The sequence below is a fragment of the Eubalaena glacialis genome, chromosome 11 (genome assembly GCF_028564815.1).
Source record: "Eubalaena glacialis isolate mEubGla1 chromosome 11, mEubGla1.1.hap2.+ XY, whole genome shotgun sequence".
NCBI classification, from domain to species: Eukaryota; Metazoa; Chordata; class Mammalia; order Artiodactyla; family Balaenidae; genus Eubalaena; species Eubalaena glacialis.
Window position 1 is genome coordinate 75977516 of NC_083726.1, and position 19903 is coordinate 75997418.

General features: G+C 35.5%; 1 protein-coding gene across 1 annotated transcript in view; it reads left to right on the top strand.

The window, feature by feature from the left end:
- Positions 1–19903, top strand: part of CPNE8 (copine 8) — a 302153-nt gene that overhangs the window by 151329 nt on the left and 130921 nt on the right. The window contains exon 7 of the mRNA XM_061204630.1: positions 13935–13998. Coding sequence (XP_061060613.1) covers positions 13935–13998 — 64 coding nt within the window. The remainder of the gene's footprint in view (positions 1–13934; positions 13999–19903) is intronic.

A 19903-nucleotide genomic window follows, 5' to 3' on the forward strand; every position in this document is an offset into this window, starting at 1 on the left:
GGTTTTGGCCTGCTGGATCTGGTTTTGGGTGGTGCTGGGGCCCAGGGGTTCCCAGGACTAGTTCCAACTTACAGGTGTGTGGGGCCGGGTTCTCTGTTCTCTCACTACAGGTGTCTGGGGGTCTCAGAGCTGGTGTTGTCCTGCTGGTGAACAAGGCTGGGGCCCACGGTGTCCCAGAGCTGGTGCCCACCCATTGGTGTGTAGGCTGTGTCCTGGTACTGGAGGTTACATGACTCTGGTAGTCCTAGGTCTGGTTTCTTCCTGCTCCTGGTGGGGTCTGAGAGCCAAGAATCCCAGGGCTGGTGCCTGCCCACTGGTGGGTGAGATCAGGTCCTGCAGCTAGTGCTACTTCACTGGTGGGCAGAACTGAGTCACAGGATCTTTGGCTGCAGGGCCCTGGAGGGATCCAGTATTGTTATTTCAGTACACTGGTTGGTGGGGCTGAGGCACAGGGCATCCTGAGTCTGGTGCCTACTCACTGGTGGGTAAGGCTGGTCCCAGGACTAGTGCTGGCCTACTGGTGGGCAGAGTTGGCTCCCAGTGTCTCTGGCTTACAGGGCCCTGGGGTTCCCAGGGCTAGGGTCAGTGCACTGATGTTTGTGGCTGGGCCTTAGACCCTCTGATGGACAGAGCCATATCCCAAGGTGACTGTGGACTCAGGAGGGTCTTAATGCAGCCTGCCTGCTGCTGGGTGGGGCTGAGTGTCTGCCTGGGCAGTTACTTGCCCCGAGGCATCCCAGTACTGGTGCCTAAATGCTGGTAGCCCAGCCAGGTGCCAGCACTAAGAAGCTTGAGGGAGGATTCCAAAATGGTCCTTGCCAGCACCAGTGTCTACACTGTAGAATGAGCTCCCCAAAATGGCTGTCACTAGTGTTCATATCCTCAAGTTGATCTCCAACTGCCTCCTGCCTCTCTGGGAGGCTCTCCAACATCAGCAGGTGGGTCTGACCCAGGCTCCTTTGAAATTACTGCTTCTGCCTAGGGTCCCAGAGCATGTGAGATCTTATATGTGTCCCTCAAGAGTGGATTCTCTGTTTCCCCCAGCCCTCCAGCTCTCCTGAAAGCAAGCCCCACTGGCCTTCAAATCAAAGCATTTTGGGGACTCATCTTTCCATGCAGGACCCTGGGCTCTAGAGCCCAATGTGGGGTTCACTAGCTCCTTGGGGAGAAACTCTGTGATTACAGTTATCCTCCCTTTTGTGGTTTGCCAACCTGGGGCTATGGATCCTGACAATACCACATCTTTACCATCCCACCCATTTCTCTGTGGTTCCCTCCCAACATCTCTAGTTTTAGAAGGTCTCCTCTGCCAGTCTTCTGGCCATTCTCATCAATAGCCACTCTGCAAATTGTTGCAACCTTGGTGTACCCGTGGGAAGATTTGAGCTCAGCATCTTTATACCTAGCCATCTTGGCCACTCCCACATTTAAAGTAATTATTTAAATAATTACTTTAAATAATTATTTATTTAAAATAAATAAGTTATTTACTGATAGGTATGAAACTCTTGCCATTTTGTTTATTGCTTTCTGGTTGTTTCTGTACTTTTTTTGTTCCTTCCTTCTTCTTTTGCTCACTTCTCTTCTGATTTGATGACTATGCTTAAGGTTATATTTGGATTCATTTCTGTTTTTTGTGTATGTATTTATCATAACTTTCGGTTTTTAGTTACCATGAAGTTCATGTATAACTCTCTCTCTCTCCTTCTCCCTCTCTCTATATGATATTTTAAGTTGATAACCTCTTAAGTTTGAACATGTCCTAATAACCCTGCATATTTACTCCTTCACACACACCCCCATGTTTAATGTTTTTGGAGTCATATTTTACATCACTTTGTTTTGTGTATCCTTTAACTACTTCTTGTGGATATAGATGATTATACTTCTTTTGTTTTTTAACCTTCCTACTAACTTTATAAATGCTTGATCTCCTTACTAATGTCTGTGTCCCCAGGGTGAGTTGTATTTGCCTGCTGCCTCTCTGGGAAGGTCTCCAAGATCAGCAAATGGATCTGACCTAGGTTCCTTTCAAATTATTGCCTTTGTGCTGGGACTTGGACCTTGTGAGATTTTGCACTTACCCTTTAAGAGTCTCTGTTTCTTACAGCCCTCTGACTCTCCCATATTCTAGCCCTGTTGGCCTTCAAAGCCAGACATTCTGGGAGCTTGTCTTCCCAGTTTACAACCCCTGGGTTGGGAGCCTTATGTAGGGGTTAGACCACTCACTCCTTGGGAAGAACCTCTGCAATTGTGATTATTTTCCCATTTGCGGGTCACATGCACAGTGGTATGTGTCTTGACTATGCTGTGTCTTTGCCCTTCATATCCATCTTATTGTGGTTCTTTCTTTATATCTTTAGTTGTGGAAAATCATTTTTGCTAGTATCAGGTTATTCTCATAGATAGTTGCTTTGTAAATAGTTGTAATTTTGGTGTGCCCATGGGAGGAGGTGAGCTCAGGGTCTTCCTACTCTGCCATCTTGGCCACACTTCTCCATTTTCCCCCTTTTGAATCAGGGTATGTTAATTTTTTCCATTGGGTTGTAGAATTGTTTATATTAACCTTTATCACATACCCTGGATATTAATCCTTTATTAGATGTATGATTTGCAAATACATCATTCCATCCCATAGGTTGCCTTTTTCACTCTATTTATTATGTTCTATGAGTTACAAAGCTTCTTAGGTTTGATGTAATCCCATTTGTCTATTTTTGGTGTACTTTTGTGTCATGTCCAAGAAATCAGTCAAGACCAATGTCATGAAGTTTTTCCCCTATGTTTTTCTATATGTTTTATAATTTTAGGCCTTTTGTTTAAATCTTTAATCTATTTTGAGTTGACTTTTATGCATGGTGTAAAATAAAGGTCCAACTTCATTCTTTTCTATGAGGATATACAGTTTTCCCCACACTATTTGTTGTAGAAAGTGTACTTCCCTCATTGAATGTCGTTGGTTGGGATACTTGTTGAAGATCACTTGACCATATATGTTAGGGTTTATTTCTCAGATTTCTGTTGTATTTTATATGCCTATTTGTCTGTTGTTATACCAGTACCATATTGTTTTGATTACTATAGTTTTGTAATATGTTTTGGAATCAGGAAATGTGAGTCCTCTAACTTTGTTCTTTTTCAAAATTGTTTTGGCTATTTGAGGTCCCTTGAGATTTCATGAATTTTTGGATGCATTTTACAGTTTATTTCTTTAAAAAATTTCCAGTGAGATTTTGGTAGAGATTACGTTGAATCTGTAGATTGCTTTGGTTGTATGAAAATCTTAACAATATGTCTCTTGCAAGCCATGAACACAGAATATATTTCTGTTTATGTATGTCTTCCTTAATTTCTTCCAGCAATGTTTTATAGTTTTCAGTGTAAAAGTCTTTCACCTCCTTGGTAACTTTTATTCTTAATTTTTAAATTACTTTAATGCTATTGTAAATTGAATTTTTCTTAATTTGTTTTTTGGTTTGTTCATTATTAGTATATAGAAACACAACTTATTTTTTTCTTTTGTTTTTTTAAACACAACTTATTTTTATGTTGATTTTTTATCCTGCAACTTTGCTGTAGTTGTTTATTAGTTCTAACAGATTTTTTTTAATGTGTACTCTTTAGGGCTTTGTGCATATAAGATTATGTCATTTGCAAACAGAAGTAGTTTGACTTCTTCCTTTTCAATTTGGATACCTTTTACTTCTTTTTTTTTTTTTTCCCTAATTGCTCTGGCTAGAACTTCCATTATGGTGTTGAATAGAGGTAGTCAGGGTGGGCATCTTTCCTTTTCATGATCTTAGAGGAAAAACCTTCAATCTTTTATCATTGAGTATGGAGATACTTGTGTGCTTTTCATAAATGGTTATTATTATGTTGATGTAATTACCTTTTATTCCTAGTTTGCTGAGTGTTTTTATCTTGAAACGGTGTTGAATCTTGTCAAATGCTTTTTCTGCATCAATTGAGATAATCACATGATTTTGTTTTTATTCTGTTACTGTGGTATATTAAATTTATTTTAATGCCTGAGCCATCCTGGCATTGCAGGAATAAATCGCACTTGGTCATGGTGTATAATCCTATTGATGTGCTGTTGAATTCAGTTTACTTGTGTTTTCCTTAGGATTTTTGCATTAATATTCATCAGGGATATTGGTCTGTAGTTTTCTGGTGTTGTCTTTGTCTGATTTTGGTATCAGGATAATGCTGGCTTTATAGAATAAACTTTGAAATGCCCCCTCCCCCCACCCTTTTCAATTTATTGGAAGAGTTTTAGGAAAATTAATGTTAATTCATCTTTAAATGTTTGAGAGAATTCTTCAGTGAAGCCATTTGGTCCTAGACCTTTTTTTGCTGACAGGTGTTTGGTTACTGATTTAGTCTCCTTACTAGTTATTGGTCTATTCAGATTTTACATTTCTTCATGATTCAGTCTTGGCAAATCATGTGTTTCTAGGAATTTATACATTTATTCTAGGCTATCCAGTTTGTTGGCCTAAAATTATTCATAGTATTCTCTTAAAATCTTTTTTTATATCTGTGGCATTCATTGTAATGGCCTTTCTTTTGCTTCTGATTTTATTTATTTAAGTTTTCTTGTTTTTTCTTAGTCTCACGAAGGGTTTTTCAATTTTGTTGATCTTTTTAAAAAGTCAACTCTTTTATTGAATTTTTGGTATTTTTATATTCTCTGTTTCCTTTATTTCTGCTCCAATCTTTATTATTTATTTCCTTCTGCTAGCTTTGAGTTTACATTGTTCTTGTGCTTTTTTGGGTTTTTTGTTTTTGTTTTTTTAGTTCTTTGAGGTATAAAGTTAGGTTGTTGATTTATAGTCTTTTTTTCTTTTTTTTTATACATGCATTTGCAACTATAAACTTCCCTCTTGGCACTGCTTTCACTGCATCCCATATGTTTTGGTATGTTGTGTTTTCATTTTCATTTGTTTCAAGGTATTTTCTAATTTCCCTTGTGACTTTTTCTTTGACCCATTGGTTGTTTAAGAGTGTGCTGTTTAATTTCTACATATTTGTGTATTTTCTAATTTTCTTTCCACTAGTTATTTCTAAGTTTTTCCAGTGTTATTGGAAAATATACTTTATAGAATTTCAAGCTTCTTAAATTTGTTAAGATTTGTTTTGTGGTTTAACATGTGGCCTCTCCTGGAGAATCTTCTGTGTACACTTGAGAAGAATGTATGTTCTGTGGTTGTTGGGTGGAGTGTGCTGTATATGTCTGTTAGGTGCAGTTGGTCTGTAGTATTGTTCAAGTCCTCTATTTCTTTATTGATCTTCTGTTCAGTTCTATATTGTGAAAGTAGAGTATTGACGTTTCCTACCATTATTGTATTGATATATTATCTTTTTTAATACACTGCTGGATTTTTGTTTAATACCATTTTGTTCATATTTTTTGCATACAAAATACTAAACTAATAGAATCCAAATAGTAAAGGTGTTATCTCTATTATTGTGCAATTCTAAATATCCTCTTTTTCCTATTCTTTCTTTTTTTTTTTTGATAATTGAGGTTTCAGAAATGTTGTAAAAATTGCCTTTTGTCATTAATCTCAGACTCAAATATTTTTGTTGATAAATGTGATGTATTTTACTAAATGTTCTATGACATAGTATGTGGTCAATCTTAGTAAATGTTCCATAAGTTAAAACAGATTTTGAGGAAATTCCATGGTGGTCTAGTGGTTAAGACTATACTCTTTCACTGCTGAGGGTGTGGGTTTAATCCGTGGTGAGGGAAGTAAGATCCCACAAGCCGTGTGGCACTCCCCCCACCCCCGCAAAAAATATAATAAGTAGAAATCACTGAGACGAAAGATGTTCCTTGACTTGTTGGTAGAGTGAGTTTTACAGGTGAAGTCTGAGTGAAATAAAACATCTGTTATGGATTCAGGATCTAAAAGGGTGGCTCTATTGAAAAGTGGCAGGAATGATGAAATTAGAGACTTAACAGTGGCTGCATTTTATGATGATTATTGTGTCATAATTAATGTTTGAAATTATTGTAGGACCTATATAGAGCCACTAGAAAATGGAAGGCTTCATGATTGGAATTCATAATCAGATCAATTTCTATTAATGGAGAGGATAAATTAAGGGCATAGCAGCCTGAGATCAGTTAGGAACAAGAAAACTGCAGTAAGCCAAGCAACAGTGTAAAAATATGAAGTTACTAAAGGCAGTGGAGAAGTGGTAATGGAGAAGTAGTTAGAGATATGTAAAAATATTACAGTTAGGAAAAAAACTCAACTGTAACAATCAAAAAAAGACAAAACAAACCAGATCAAACCAAAACAAACCACTCAGTCTCTCAGAGGCCATTTATTCTTCATGTGCTCAGTTCTGGAAAGGATTACTCATTTCTAATAATACTCGAATAATATCTTTGTTTGGGGGATGAGTTTTATTATTCTTTCTCTGTGCCACAAAAATAGGAAAATACAAGTATAGGAAACTATTTTCAAAATTGGTTTGGGGGGTAAATTTCTATTTTGATATAATTTCAATTGTACAGAGAATTTACTAGATTATTACCAGAAACTCTTGTATGCCCCTTACCCAGAATGTTTACTTTTGACAGATGTTAACTTTGTCATATTGCTTTATCATTTTCTTTCCCACTTCCCTCTCTCTCATCCACCACTCTCATATTCCAGTTTTATATATTTTTTTGGAACCATCGAGAGTAATTTGGAAACGTTGTCGGAGACATTGTGCTCCCTTTCCTCTAAATACTTGAGTGTGTATTTCTTTTTTTAACATTAATTTTTATTGGAATATAGTTGATTTACAATGTTGTGTTAGTTTCTGCTGTACAGCAAAGTGAATCAGTTATATATATATATATATATATATCTCCACTCTTTTTAAGATTCTTTTCCCATATACATTTCCATTACAGAGTATTGAGTAGAGTTCCCTGTGCTATACAGTAGGTTCTTAATTGTCGTGTTATATATACAGTAGTGTGTATATGTCAATCCCAATCTACCAATTTATCCCTCCTCCTTTTTTCCCCCTTGGTAACCATATGCTTTTTTCTACATCTGTGACTCTATTTCTGTTTTATAAATAAGTCCATTTGTACCATTTTTTTATATTCCACATATAAGCGATATTATGATATTTGTCTTTGTCTGACCTACTTCACTCAGTATGACAACCTCTAGGTCCATCCATGGTGCTGCAAATGACATTATTTCATTCTTTTTTATGGCTAATATTCCACTGTATATATGTACCACATCTTCTTTATCCACTCATCCATTGATGGACATTTAGGTTGCTTCCATGTCTTGGCTATTGTAAATAGTGCTGCAATGAACATTGGGGTGCATGTATCTTTTCAAGTTATGGTCTTCTCCAGATATATGCCCAAGGACTGGGATTGTTGGATCATATGGTAGCTCTATTTTTACTTTTTTAAGGAACCTCCATACTGTTCTCCATAGTGACTCTACCAATTTGCATCCCTACCAACAGTGTAAGAGGGTTCCCTTTTCTCCACACCCTCTCTAGCATTTATTGTTTATAGATTTTTTGGTGGTGGCCATGCTAACTGGTGTGAGGTGATACCTCACTGTAATTTTGATTTGCATTTCTCTAATAATTAGTGATGTAGAGCATCTTTTCATGTGCTTTTTGGCCATCTGTATGTCTTCTTTGGAGAAATGTCTAGCTCTTACAACCAATTTTTTTTTTTTTTTAAAGAGGAACTTTATTAATTAATTAATTTATTTATTTATTTTTGGCTGTGTTGGGGCTTCGTTTCTGCACGAGGGCTTTCTCTAGTTGCGGCAAGCGGGGGCCACTCTTCATCGCGGTGCGCGGGCCTCTCACTATCGCGGCCTCTCTTGTTGTGGAGCACAAGCTCCAGACACGCAGGCTCAGTAGTTGTGGCTCACGGGCTTAGTTGCTCCGCGGCATGTGGGATCTTCCCAGACCAGGGCTCGATCCTGTGTCCCCTGCATTGGCAGGCAGATTCTCAACCACTGCACCACCAGGGAAGCCCTTCCACCCAATTTTGATTGGGCTGTTTGTTTATTTGATATTGAGCTGCATGAGCTGTTTGTGTATTTGGAGATTAATCTCTTGTCAGTCACTTCATTTTCTTTCTTTGATCCACCTCTTAGAGCAGCCGTCCCCAACCTTTTTGGCACCAGGTGCCGGTTTCCTGGAAGTTTTTCCATGGACGCTGGGGGGGATGGTTCAGGTTCTAATGCAAGCAATGGGGAGCAATGGGTAGGGCAGATGAAGCTTCACTCTCTCGCCCACTGCTCACCCCTTGCTGTGGAGCCCGGTTCCTAACAGGCCATGGACCAGTACCAGCCCACAGCCTGGGGGTTGGAGACCCCTGTCCTAGAGTAATGAAAATAAAAGTAAACAAATGGGACCTAATTAAACTTTAAAGCTTTTGAACAACAACGAAAACCATAAACAAAATGAGTGTGTATTTCTTAATAAGGATGTTCTCTTACAGAATCACAATATGATAATCAAAATCAGGAAACTTTACAATGAAACAATGAATTTATCTAATCCACACTCCATATTCAAATTTCAACAGTTGTCCCAATTTTTATAGCTCTATATGCCCAGTCTAAAACTTAATCAAAAATTGTACATTGAATTTAGTTGTCCTAATTTTTAGTCTCTTTTAACCTAGAATAGTTACTCAGCTTGTCTTTGTCTTTTTTTGCCTTGCCTTGTTTTTAATAAGAACTTTAGATTTACAGAAAAATTGTGAAAATACTACAGAGAATTTTGTATATCCCTCACCCAGTTTCCTCTAACATTAATATATTACGTTAACATGGTATATTTGAAACAACTACTATAACAATGTTAATACGACTACTAAACTACAGACTTTACTTGAATTTCACTTGTTTTTCCACTAATGTCATTTTTCTATATCAGAATTCACTTCAGGATACCTCTTTGCATTTAGTCATCCTGTCTCCTAGTATTCTCTGTTATGTGACAATTTTTAAGTCCTTCCATGATTTGGATGACTTTGGCAGTTTTGAGAAGTACTAGTCAGATATTTTGTAGAATGTTCTTCAAATTGGGGTTGTTTGATATTTTTCTCATGCTTAGATTGGTGTTACAGGTTTGGAGGGGAAGACTACAGTGGTGAAATGCCCTTCTTATTACATCATATCAGTGGTACATGATATCAACGTGACTTATCACTGGTGATTGTTAACATTGATCACTGACCAATGTGGTACTTACCAGGTTAAAATTGCTCAACATAATGATGTATCTGTCCTTTTGTTGTATGGTCAGTTCTTTATATATTTTGGAACTATAATGTTAGATGCATACAGTATTGAGATTATTGTATCTTCCTAATTAATTGAACCTTTTATTATTACACAGTAACAATTTCCAGCAATCTTTTTTAAATTTAAAATTTACATATTTGCTATTAATGTAGGTACACTGGTTTTCATTAGGGTTAGTTTTTTTTTTTTTTTTTTCCTTTAGTGTATCTTTCCATTCTTTTCTTTTGAATTTTCTAAATTCTTAAATTCTAACGTCTGTTGTAAATAGCTATGTATGGATTTTATTTTTTATACAGAATGTCAGTCTTTGTTTCTAATCTGTAGCATTCAGTTCATTAACATGTACTTTTGTAACTGTTGCTCTGGATTTATTTCGATCACTTATTTAGTGTTTCTCATGTGCTTCACACTTTTTTTTCTTTAGTTTCTTTTGAATTGGTTATATTTTTAAAACACCATTTCACAATCTTTCGTTTCTAACCTTTAGATTACAAAGTCCTTAAAAATTGTAGTTTCCTAGGAATTTCCAACATATTTACTTAATTTATCAAATTCTATTTACTTTAAAGAATCTTTTACTTTCTTCCTGAATAATACAAGAACATCAGAAGATTTTAACTTAAATTCTCACCCTCCTGATCAATGCTATCATTATCATTTGTACTTGTTATTTTAATTTTTAACATTACTATTATTGATTTTCTTATCAATAATATTCATTAAGATTTTAAGTCAATATTTATTAAGGTTTTTCATATTTACCACTTCCCTTATTGTTTCTTCATTCATCTCATGTTTGATCATTCTCCTTCAGCTTGAAGTCCATCCTTTAGAAATTCCTGAAGACAATGTGCTTGGCTGTAAATTCACTCAATTCTATTTTGTTTAAAGATACCTGTAGTTCATACTTCTTCTTAAAAGAGATATACTGTATAAAATCCTAGAGTGATAGCTATTTTCTTTCGAAACCATTCAAGATATTTTTTCAATTGTATTGTAGCTTCCAATGTTTCTTCTGAGTAGTCAGCTCTTAATTTAACATTCTTATCTTTGTAGGTCATCTGTCTTTTCTCTTTGGCTCGTTTGAAGATATGCCATTTTAGCTCTGGTGTTTTGACATGTCCTTAATATGTGTATAGGTATAAATGTACTTTTATTTATGTTGCTTGAAATTCATTGGACTTTTTGAATCTGGAAATTGATGTTTCTCAACAGTTCTAGCAGTTTCCTGGCCATTCTCTCTTCAAATATTGCATCTCCTCTATTCATTTTTTCTTCTCCTTCTGGACCTCTGCTTAGATGTACATTAAAACTTTTACCTTTTCCCTCCATGTCACTAAACCTCTTTGCAATTTTTCCCATATCAGCCTCTCCATGCTGCATTAGTGATAAATTCTTTATATCCATCTTTCAGTTCACTAATTCTTCTGCTGTGTATAATCTGCTGTTAAATCCATCTACAGTCTCTATATTATTTCTAGAAGTCCTATTTTTTCTCCATATATTCTTGATTATTTTATAGTTCTTTGCTAGTTCCTCATATTTCCATTCTTCTCTATATATTATGTATATTATGCATACTTACATTGTGTATATTATACATAATATTTTTAGGGTTCTAAGTCTGTGTTAGATTTGGCAGCCTGCTTTTCCTGGAGACTTTAAAACATGGTACATTTTTTCTTTAGGGTTTTGAGATATTTTAGAATGAGCTTATACATATTTTTAAACTTTTAATGTGATAGTATTTTGAGATGTAGTTTGAAGGCAAATTCTTCCAGAGAGATTTTGTACTTACCAACTAACTGTGATCACTTGAATTAAGCTGAATTCTTGGTTTGAAGTTTGTAATTACCCAGGTAGTTAAAATTAAGACAGCAAGCCTGGTTAAGGTCTGAATTATTAGGAGACATTTTTTCTCTTTCATTAATCACCACATTTTAAGGCATGGATTTATTTTGTAGGTCCCTCCAAAGTAAATGTTTATATCTAATTTATGCTACATTCAGGCAATATAGTCATTGTGATCTAAGCTTTATGCTATGAGTTGTTTATTTATTGAATTCTCCACCTTGTGAGTACTCCCTCACCTTTTTTTTTGGTCTCTCATCTTTATGCTCTAAGGATCCATAAATTAATGCAACCACTATGGAGAACAGTATGGAAGTTCCTTAAAAAACTAAAAATAGAACTACCATATGATCCAGCAATCCCACTACTGGGCCTATACCATGAGAAAACCATAATTCAAAGAGGGACATGTACCACAATGTTCACTGCAGCTCTATTTACAATAGCCAGGACATGGAACCAACCTAAATGTCCATTGACAGATGAATGGATAAGGAAGATGTGGCACATATATACAATGGAATATTACTCAGCCATAAAAAGAAATGAAATTGAGTTATTTGTAGTGAGGTGGATGGACCTAGAGTCTGTCATACAGAGTGAAGTCAGAAAGAGAAAAATAAGTACTGTATGCTAACACATATATATATAGATTCCAAAAAAAAAAAAATTAATGGTACTGATGAACCTAGTGTCAGGGCAGGAATAAAGACGTAGACACAGAGAAAGAACTTGGGAACACGGTAGGTGGAGGGAGAAGCTGCAGTGAAGTGAGAGTAGCATCGACATATATACACTACTGAATGTAAAATGGTTAGCTAGTGGGAAGCAGCAGCATAGCACAGGGAGATCAGCTTGGTGCTTTGCAATGACCTAGAGATGTGGGATAAGGATGGTGGGAGGGAGAGGCTCAAGAGGAAGGGGTTATGAGGATATATGTATCCATATGGCTGATTCACTTTGTTGTACAACAGAAACTAACACAGTATTGTGAAGCAATTATACTCCAATAAAGACCTATTAAAAAAAAAAAAAGCCCAGGATTAAACTCTCCAGGGTTTACCTCTGTCTTTCTGTCTTTCCATCTTCAGTTTCTAATTGGTCCTTACTTTTCTTGCCAGGTTATCAGAGCATTTATAAATACTTTTTGCAAATTTTCAGCATTTTAAATTATTTTCAGGTAGATGCTAAGTCAGGGTGTTTTAGATTGCCGTAATGCTGAGAGTGTAAATCTTGTGATTCACAAATAGGAAAAAAGAAGAAAAAAGTACAGCTGGATTAGAAAAATTAACTGATTACTGACAATGGAGGGATGCTAAAAATGATGTGTGTATTTTCTTCAAATGACAGTTATTATCTGCATTGCCACATGCAGTTGATGCATGTGCAACTTCTCCCAACACAACCAGTACTGGAGAGCATCATCTCTTTCAATGACTGATAACTTAATACATGTAAAATTGCACCCCATTATTATTTCAGTAAGAATCTTCATTTTTATTGTGACCAGTCTACTAAATGATTATCCACTTATTAAATTTTGTCTTGTATAAAAAAAAAAGATGTGTTTAATATTCTATGAAAAGACATGCAAAGATAAATTAATTGATCTCTTAGTCATAAAGACCTGGAGAAAATGTCACATACAAACTGGCATAGATTATTGGAGTTGAATCATATTCTTGAGGACAAAAACACTTGTTTGGCTCTAATTCCACAATTTGTAGTTCCTAGGAAAAACAGAAGAGTCTGAGCTATGATTAGTGATAGGACAAAAGAAGCATGAAGTATACCTTTAGAGCATTAGGATTACTCTTTGGAAGATTCTCATGGTCTTGTCTCTGTATTCCCTCAGGTAAAGCAGGAAACCATGCACATACCTTGCATTATCCTAGTGCACTTTGCTCTTGGTGTCAGCTGGAAGCTATATGAGCATAAATATTCCATAGACGTTTAGAAAGAAAATTGGGTGGAAGTTTTGCTTTGCTTAATTTTGCTTATGTATTATATGTTTTCCTGATGTATTGAGTGCCTGTTATGTATAGATATTTAAATCTGTCGGTTTACAAGAGGTTTATAATATGAATTTTTCTCTTATAGAGTTTATAATCAACTTGGGGAAAGAAGGGTAAAAAATATGTACTTGTAACAATTTAGCAATAATTAAATGCTAAACCTGTGGTACTGACTTTAAGTGCAATAGGAGCACAGAGAAGGCCAAGTTTTGTGTGAGACTGACTGGGATAAGGTTTCCTGGAACAAGTAAAACTTCCTCTGGGGATGTAGAAATTTTGGGGCAGAATAGGGAAGAGTTTAACACACTATGGTATGCTAGGGTGTGGGAATTGGCACAGAGCAAAAATAAGCCCAAATAAATAACCATGTTGATGAAAGAAGAAAGAAATATTGAAAACCAAGATTAGGAATACGTTTTAATCATATAATAGAAATCTTAGAAGTCATGGGAGACTATTTTATATTATAGATACTACATTATATTATATTAATTATATATGATAGTGTGAAGCTATTGAAGATTCTTGGGCAAAGGACTGACATGTTGAAAGTGCTCAAAGTTTAGCTTTATCAATAAATGTGGATCTATAGGATAAACGCAAATTTGAAACTAGGAATATATTTAGTTAGAACCCACCTATTAGTAGTATGCTTTTTGTTTGGTTATATAAAAATAAAATGTATATTTAATATTCATTTATATTATATACTATTAATATAAAATATCATTGTATTTAAGTATGCTTTTTGTTGTTTTAGAGGAATTCCAGGGAAGAAATGTGGTACAATCATCCTTACAGCAGAGGAATTAAACTGTTGCAGAGTAAGTAAATATTTCTTTGGATGAAAAAGTATTTCCAATACTTCTTTGAAATGATTTTTCTCAAACTATACTTAAATGATTTTCCTTGAGTAGTTTTAGCAAAAAATAATTAAAACTACATTATATAATTCTAAATTCATAAAATATCATTTTAGATACTTAGTACTTTAACCAGAGAGACTACATTCTATAGTCCAAATAGGATAATCAGTTATTTTAACAGTCTTTTTAATGAATAGAAATTATTAAAATAAAACCTAATGGTAATATCATTTGGGGGGGCATTAATATAAGGAATTTTCAATTGTATCAACCAATTCAGTTCTTGCAAAAATTTGAAGATTTTATGTGTGATACTGAAGGAATACGTCTAGTCACTTGACTGTAACCATTTTGCATAACATACTTGTTTTTCTGTATTTCTAATTGAATTAATTCAATATTCATATATGGTCTCATGTTTTCTTAGCTTGGGAAGCCCACATTTGTAGAAATAACCAGCTACCACTCCAACTAAGAGTATAATGACATAGAGTGCATATTCATTAATCTTAGAAAACTGCTATTTTTAGTTGTGATTTGCTGATCTAGTCATCTTTCATACTTCTCGTCTCTGAATTTGTATATGTATATGGTAATCTGTGTTTGTATAATGAGGGAGGAAAGAGAAAAAGAAGTTCAAGGTCAATAAGATGCATGTTCTTTATTGTGACATTAACATGCTATTTTGTCAAAATCTTGATATTAAGAATATTTTGTATAAATATGCTAATGAAGAAATTATTATGAGTTCTAATTCAAAATAGAACCAAGATATCAAGGTCATAGATTGAGTATTGCCAGGCTGCATCTTAAACATCTTCTGCTTTCAATTCTGTTGTTTTGCCTGGAGGAACAAGAAAATTATAAAGCTTCCATGCAAATGAAATAGAATATGTTACTTAGTGATCCAGAGGCATTTTCACCATTCTTTATACTAATAAAGCTTTAAAAACATCTGGAATTATCTTTTAATATTACTTATTAATAGTATTAATATTATTTACATATTTCCCACACTTAGAAATTATAGATCTAATATTTTTAAATTGTTTAGAATCTTGATCTAACTTCACTTATGTATCCTACATTCTGATTCTTAGCTACAGACACTGATAATCAGCATCATTAAAATAATCATTGAAATAATATTACTATGCTAGTATAGTAGAAGAAACAAGTGTGTTCAAAGCAATGACCATAGTTAACTTCATACAATACCTTTTAAATGTGCATTTTATGGTACTTCAAAAATATCAGGCATTATCACTTAGAATTTGGAATGAAGTAATTTTATTTCAATTTGACATTATACAAATTGACACTTATTTTCTTGAAAACACATTACCATTTGTTAGCTTGAGCATAAGCTTTGGAATCAGGACACCTAAATTTCAGTATTATCTCTTCCACTATTCAGCTGAGTAAAATTTTTTGGAGCTTTAATTTCTACATTTGTCAACAGCTAAAAGTCTTTATACAGACATACCTCATTTTATTGTGCTTCACATATATTGCATTTTTTACAAATTGAAGGCCTGTGGCAGCCCTCTGGTGAACAAACCTATCAGCACCATTTTTCCAACAGCATTGCTCACTTCTAGTCTCTGTGTCACATTTTGCTAATTTTTGTACACTATCAAATTTTTTCATTATTATTACATTTGTTATGGTGATCTGTGATCAGTGATCTTTGATGTTACTATTGCAGTTGTTTTTGGGCACCACAAAATTAATAAATGTGTGTGTGCTGACTGTTCCACCAACTGGCCATTCCCCTGTCTCTTTCCCTCTGCTCAGGCATCCTTATTCTCTGAAATGCAACAATATAGAAATTAGGCCAATTAATATCTCTATAATGGCCTCTAAGCATTTAAGTGAAAGGAAGATTCACACATCTCTCACTTTAAATCAAAAACTAGAAACGATTAAACTTACTGAGAAAGGCATGTCGAAAGCCAAGCTGATATAGGCTGAAAGCTAGGCCTCTTGGGCCAAACAGTTAGTCAAGGTTGTGAAGGCAAAAGAAAAGTTCTTGAAGAAAATTTCACATTCTACTGCAGTGGGCACACATATGATAAGAAAGCAAAACATCCTTATTGCTGATAAGGAGAAAGATGTAGTGGTCTGGATAGAAGAACAAACCAGCCACAACATTCCCTTAAGCCAAAGCCTAATCCAGAGGAGGGCCCTAGCTCTCTTAAATCCTATGAAGGCTAAGAGAGGTGAGGAAGCTGCAGAAGAAAAGTTCAAAGCTAGCAGAGGTTGGTTCATGAGGTTTAAGGAAAGAAACTCTGTCCATAACATAAAAGTAGTACAGGTGAATCAGCACATGCTTATATATAGAGAAGTTGCAGCAAGTTATACAGATGTGCTAACTAAGATAATTAGTGAAGGTCACTGCACTAAATAACAGGTTTTCAATGTAGATGAAATAGCCTTATATTGGAAGGAGATGCAACCTAGGACTTTCATAGCTGGAGAGGAGAAATCAGAGCCTTGCTTCAAAGTTTCAAAGGGCAGGCAGACTCTCTTGTCTTGCAGCTAGTGACTTTAAGGTGAAGCCAATGTTGATTTACCATTTAGAAAATCCTTGGGCCACTAAGAATTATGCTAAATTTGCTCTGCCTGTGCTGTATAAATGGAACGACAAAGCCTGGATGACATCACATGTTTACAACATGGTTTGCTGAATATTTTAAGCCCACTGGTGAGACCTACTGCTCAGAAAAAAATGATTCCTTTCAAAATATTACTACAAATCTACAGTAATCAAGACTGTATGGTACTGGCACAATAACAGAAATATAGATCAATGGTACAGGATAGAAAACCCAGAGATAAACCCACGCACATATGGTCACCTAATTTATGACAAAGGAGGCAAGAACATACAATGGAGAAAAGACAGCCTCTTTAATAAGCAGTGCTGGGAAAAGTGGACAGCTACATGTAAAAGAATGAAATTAGAACACTACCTAACAGTATACACAAAAATAAACTCGAAATGGATTAAAGACCTAAATGTAGGACCGGACACTATAAAACACTTAGAGGAAAATCACTCTTTGACATAAACCACAGCGAGATCTTTTTTGACCCACCTCCTAGAGTAATGAAAATAAAAATAAAAAACAAAGGGGACCTAATTAAACTTAAAAGCTTTTGCACAGAAAAGGAAACCATAAACAAGACGAAAATGCAACCCTCAGAGTGGGAGAAAATATTTGCAAACAAAGCAACAGACAAAGGATTAATCTCCAAAATATACAAACAGATTGTGGAGCTCAATATCAAAAAAACAAACAACCCAATTAAAAATTAGGTGGAAGACCTAAATAGACATTTCACCAAAGAAGACATACAGATGGCCAAGAGGAACATGAAAAGATGCTCATCACTAATTATTAGAGAAATGCAAATCAAAACTACAATGAGGTATTACCTCACACCGGTCAGAATGGCCATCATCAAAAAATCTAGAAGCAATAAATGCTGGAGAGGGTGTAGAGAAAAGGGAACCCTCTTGCACTGTTGGTGGGAATGTAAATTGATACAGCCACTATGGAGAACAGTATGGAGGTTCCTTAAAAAACTAAAAATAGAACTACCATATGACCCAGCAATCCCACTACTGGGCATATACTCTGAGAAAACCATAATTCAAATAGAGACATCTACCCCAGTGTTCACTGCAGCACTATTTACAATAGCCAGGTCATGGAAACAACCTAAATGTCCAACAACAGATGAATGGGTAAAGAAGATGTGGCACATATATACAATGGAATATTACTCAGCCATAAAAAGGAACGAAATCAGGTCATTTGTAGAGACATAGATGGACCTAGAGTCTGTCATACAGAGTGAAGTAAGCCAGAAAAAACCCAAATATCGTATATTAATACATATATGTGGAATCTAGAAAAATGGTACAGATGAACCTATTTGCAGGGCAGGAACAGAGACATAGATGTAGAAAACAGACATGTGGACACGGGGGGAAGGGGAGGATGGGACGAATTGGGAGACTAGGATTGACATATATGGACTACCATGTGTAAAATAGATAGCTAGTGAGAACATGCTGTAAAGCACAGGAAGCTCAGCTCGGTGCTCTGTGACGACCTAGATGGGTGGGATGGGGGTGGGGGGTGGGAGGGAGGTCCAAGAGGGACGGGATATAGGTATACATATAGTTGATTCACTTTATTGTACAGCAGAAACTAACACAACATTGCAAAGCAATTATACTCCAATACAAAAATAAGTTAAAAAAACAAAACAAAACAAAAACCAAAATATTATTGCTCATTGACAATGCACCTGGTCACACAAGAGCTCTGATGGAGATGTACGAGATTGATGTTGCTTTCATGCTTGCTAACACAACACTCATTCTGCAACCCGAGGCTCAAGGAGTAAGTTCGACTTTCAAGTCTTGTTACTTAAGAAATAATACATTTCCTAAAGCCACAGCTGCCACAGATAGTGATTCCTCTGATGGATCTGGGCAATGAATTGAAAACCTTCTGGAAAGGATTCACCATTCTAGATGACATTAAAAACATTCGTGGGGAGAAGCCCAAATATCGACATTAACAGGAGTTTGGAAGAAGTTGATTCCAACCCTCACAGATGAATGACTTTGAGGGGTTTAAGACTCCAGTGGAGGAAGTAACTGCTGATGTTGTGGAAATGGCAAGAGAATTAGAATAGGAAGTGGAGCCTGAAGATGTGACTGAATTGCTGCAATCTCATGATAAGACTTAAACGGATGACAGGTTGCATCTTATGGATGAGCAATGAAAGTGGTTTCTTGAGATGGAATCTACTGGTGAAGATGTTGTGAAGATTGTTGAAAGGACAACAAAGGATTTAGAGTATTACATAAGCTTAGTTGACAAAGCCACAACAGGGTTTGAGTGGGTCGACTCTGATTTTGAAAGAAGTTCTAACTACGGGTAAAATGCTATCAAACGGCATTGCATGCTACAGAGAAATCAATCCTGAAAGGACAAGTCAATTGATGGGGCAAGTTTCATTGTTGTCTTATTTTAAGAAATCGCTACAGCCACCCCAAACTTCAACAACCACCACCCTGATCAGTCAGCAGTCATCAACATCGAGGCAAGACTCTCCACCAATAAAAAGATTGTGACTCACTGAAGGCTCAAATGATAGCATTTTTAGCAATTGAGTATTTTTAAATTAAGGTATGTACATTGCTTTCTTAGACATAATGCTATTGCACACTTAATAGACAACAGTATTACCTCCTCCAGATGGTTACTTTGTAGAATTAAAAATGGGCCATATTTGAGAAATGGGTAAATTATAAATTTACACAAATGTTTATTTTCAGTGTGGTAATCCTAATTATCTCAACCATAGTTTATTTCAAATGCAACTTTTGTGATATATCTTGTCAAATTCTAGAGTAAGAATTAAAGTAATTTTGAAGTCATATTGGAAATGTTTCTTCACTCAGTATTTTTAAGGTAGCTTGAAATTGTCCACAAATAATATTTTTCATTCTGATTGATTGATTCAAAAATATTCACAAAATGTATAACGTGCTAGTCCCTGGAAAGGAAGCTTGGAATACAATGGCAAGAAAATACAACAAGCAACCCTTGTCCTTTTCCCTAATAAACATGTAGTTTGTGGAAAAGACGGACATTAATCAGATGACTGTATAGGTAAATATTTCATGATGTGTTCTAAGTGATAAATATGAGAGAGTACCATGGAGAATCATAATTTATATTGGGTGGAGTTAACTTCGGGACTCTTTGAGAAAATTCCATTTTAGCTTAGACCCAAGTAATGGTTTGTCAGCCAAAGGGTAAGATTTCCAGCAGAG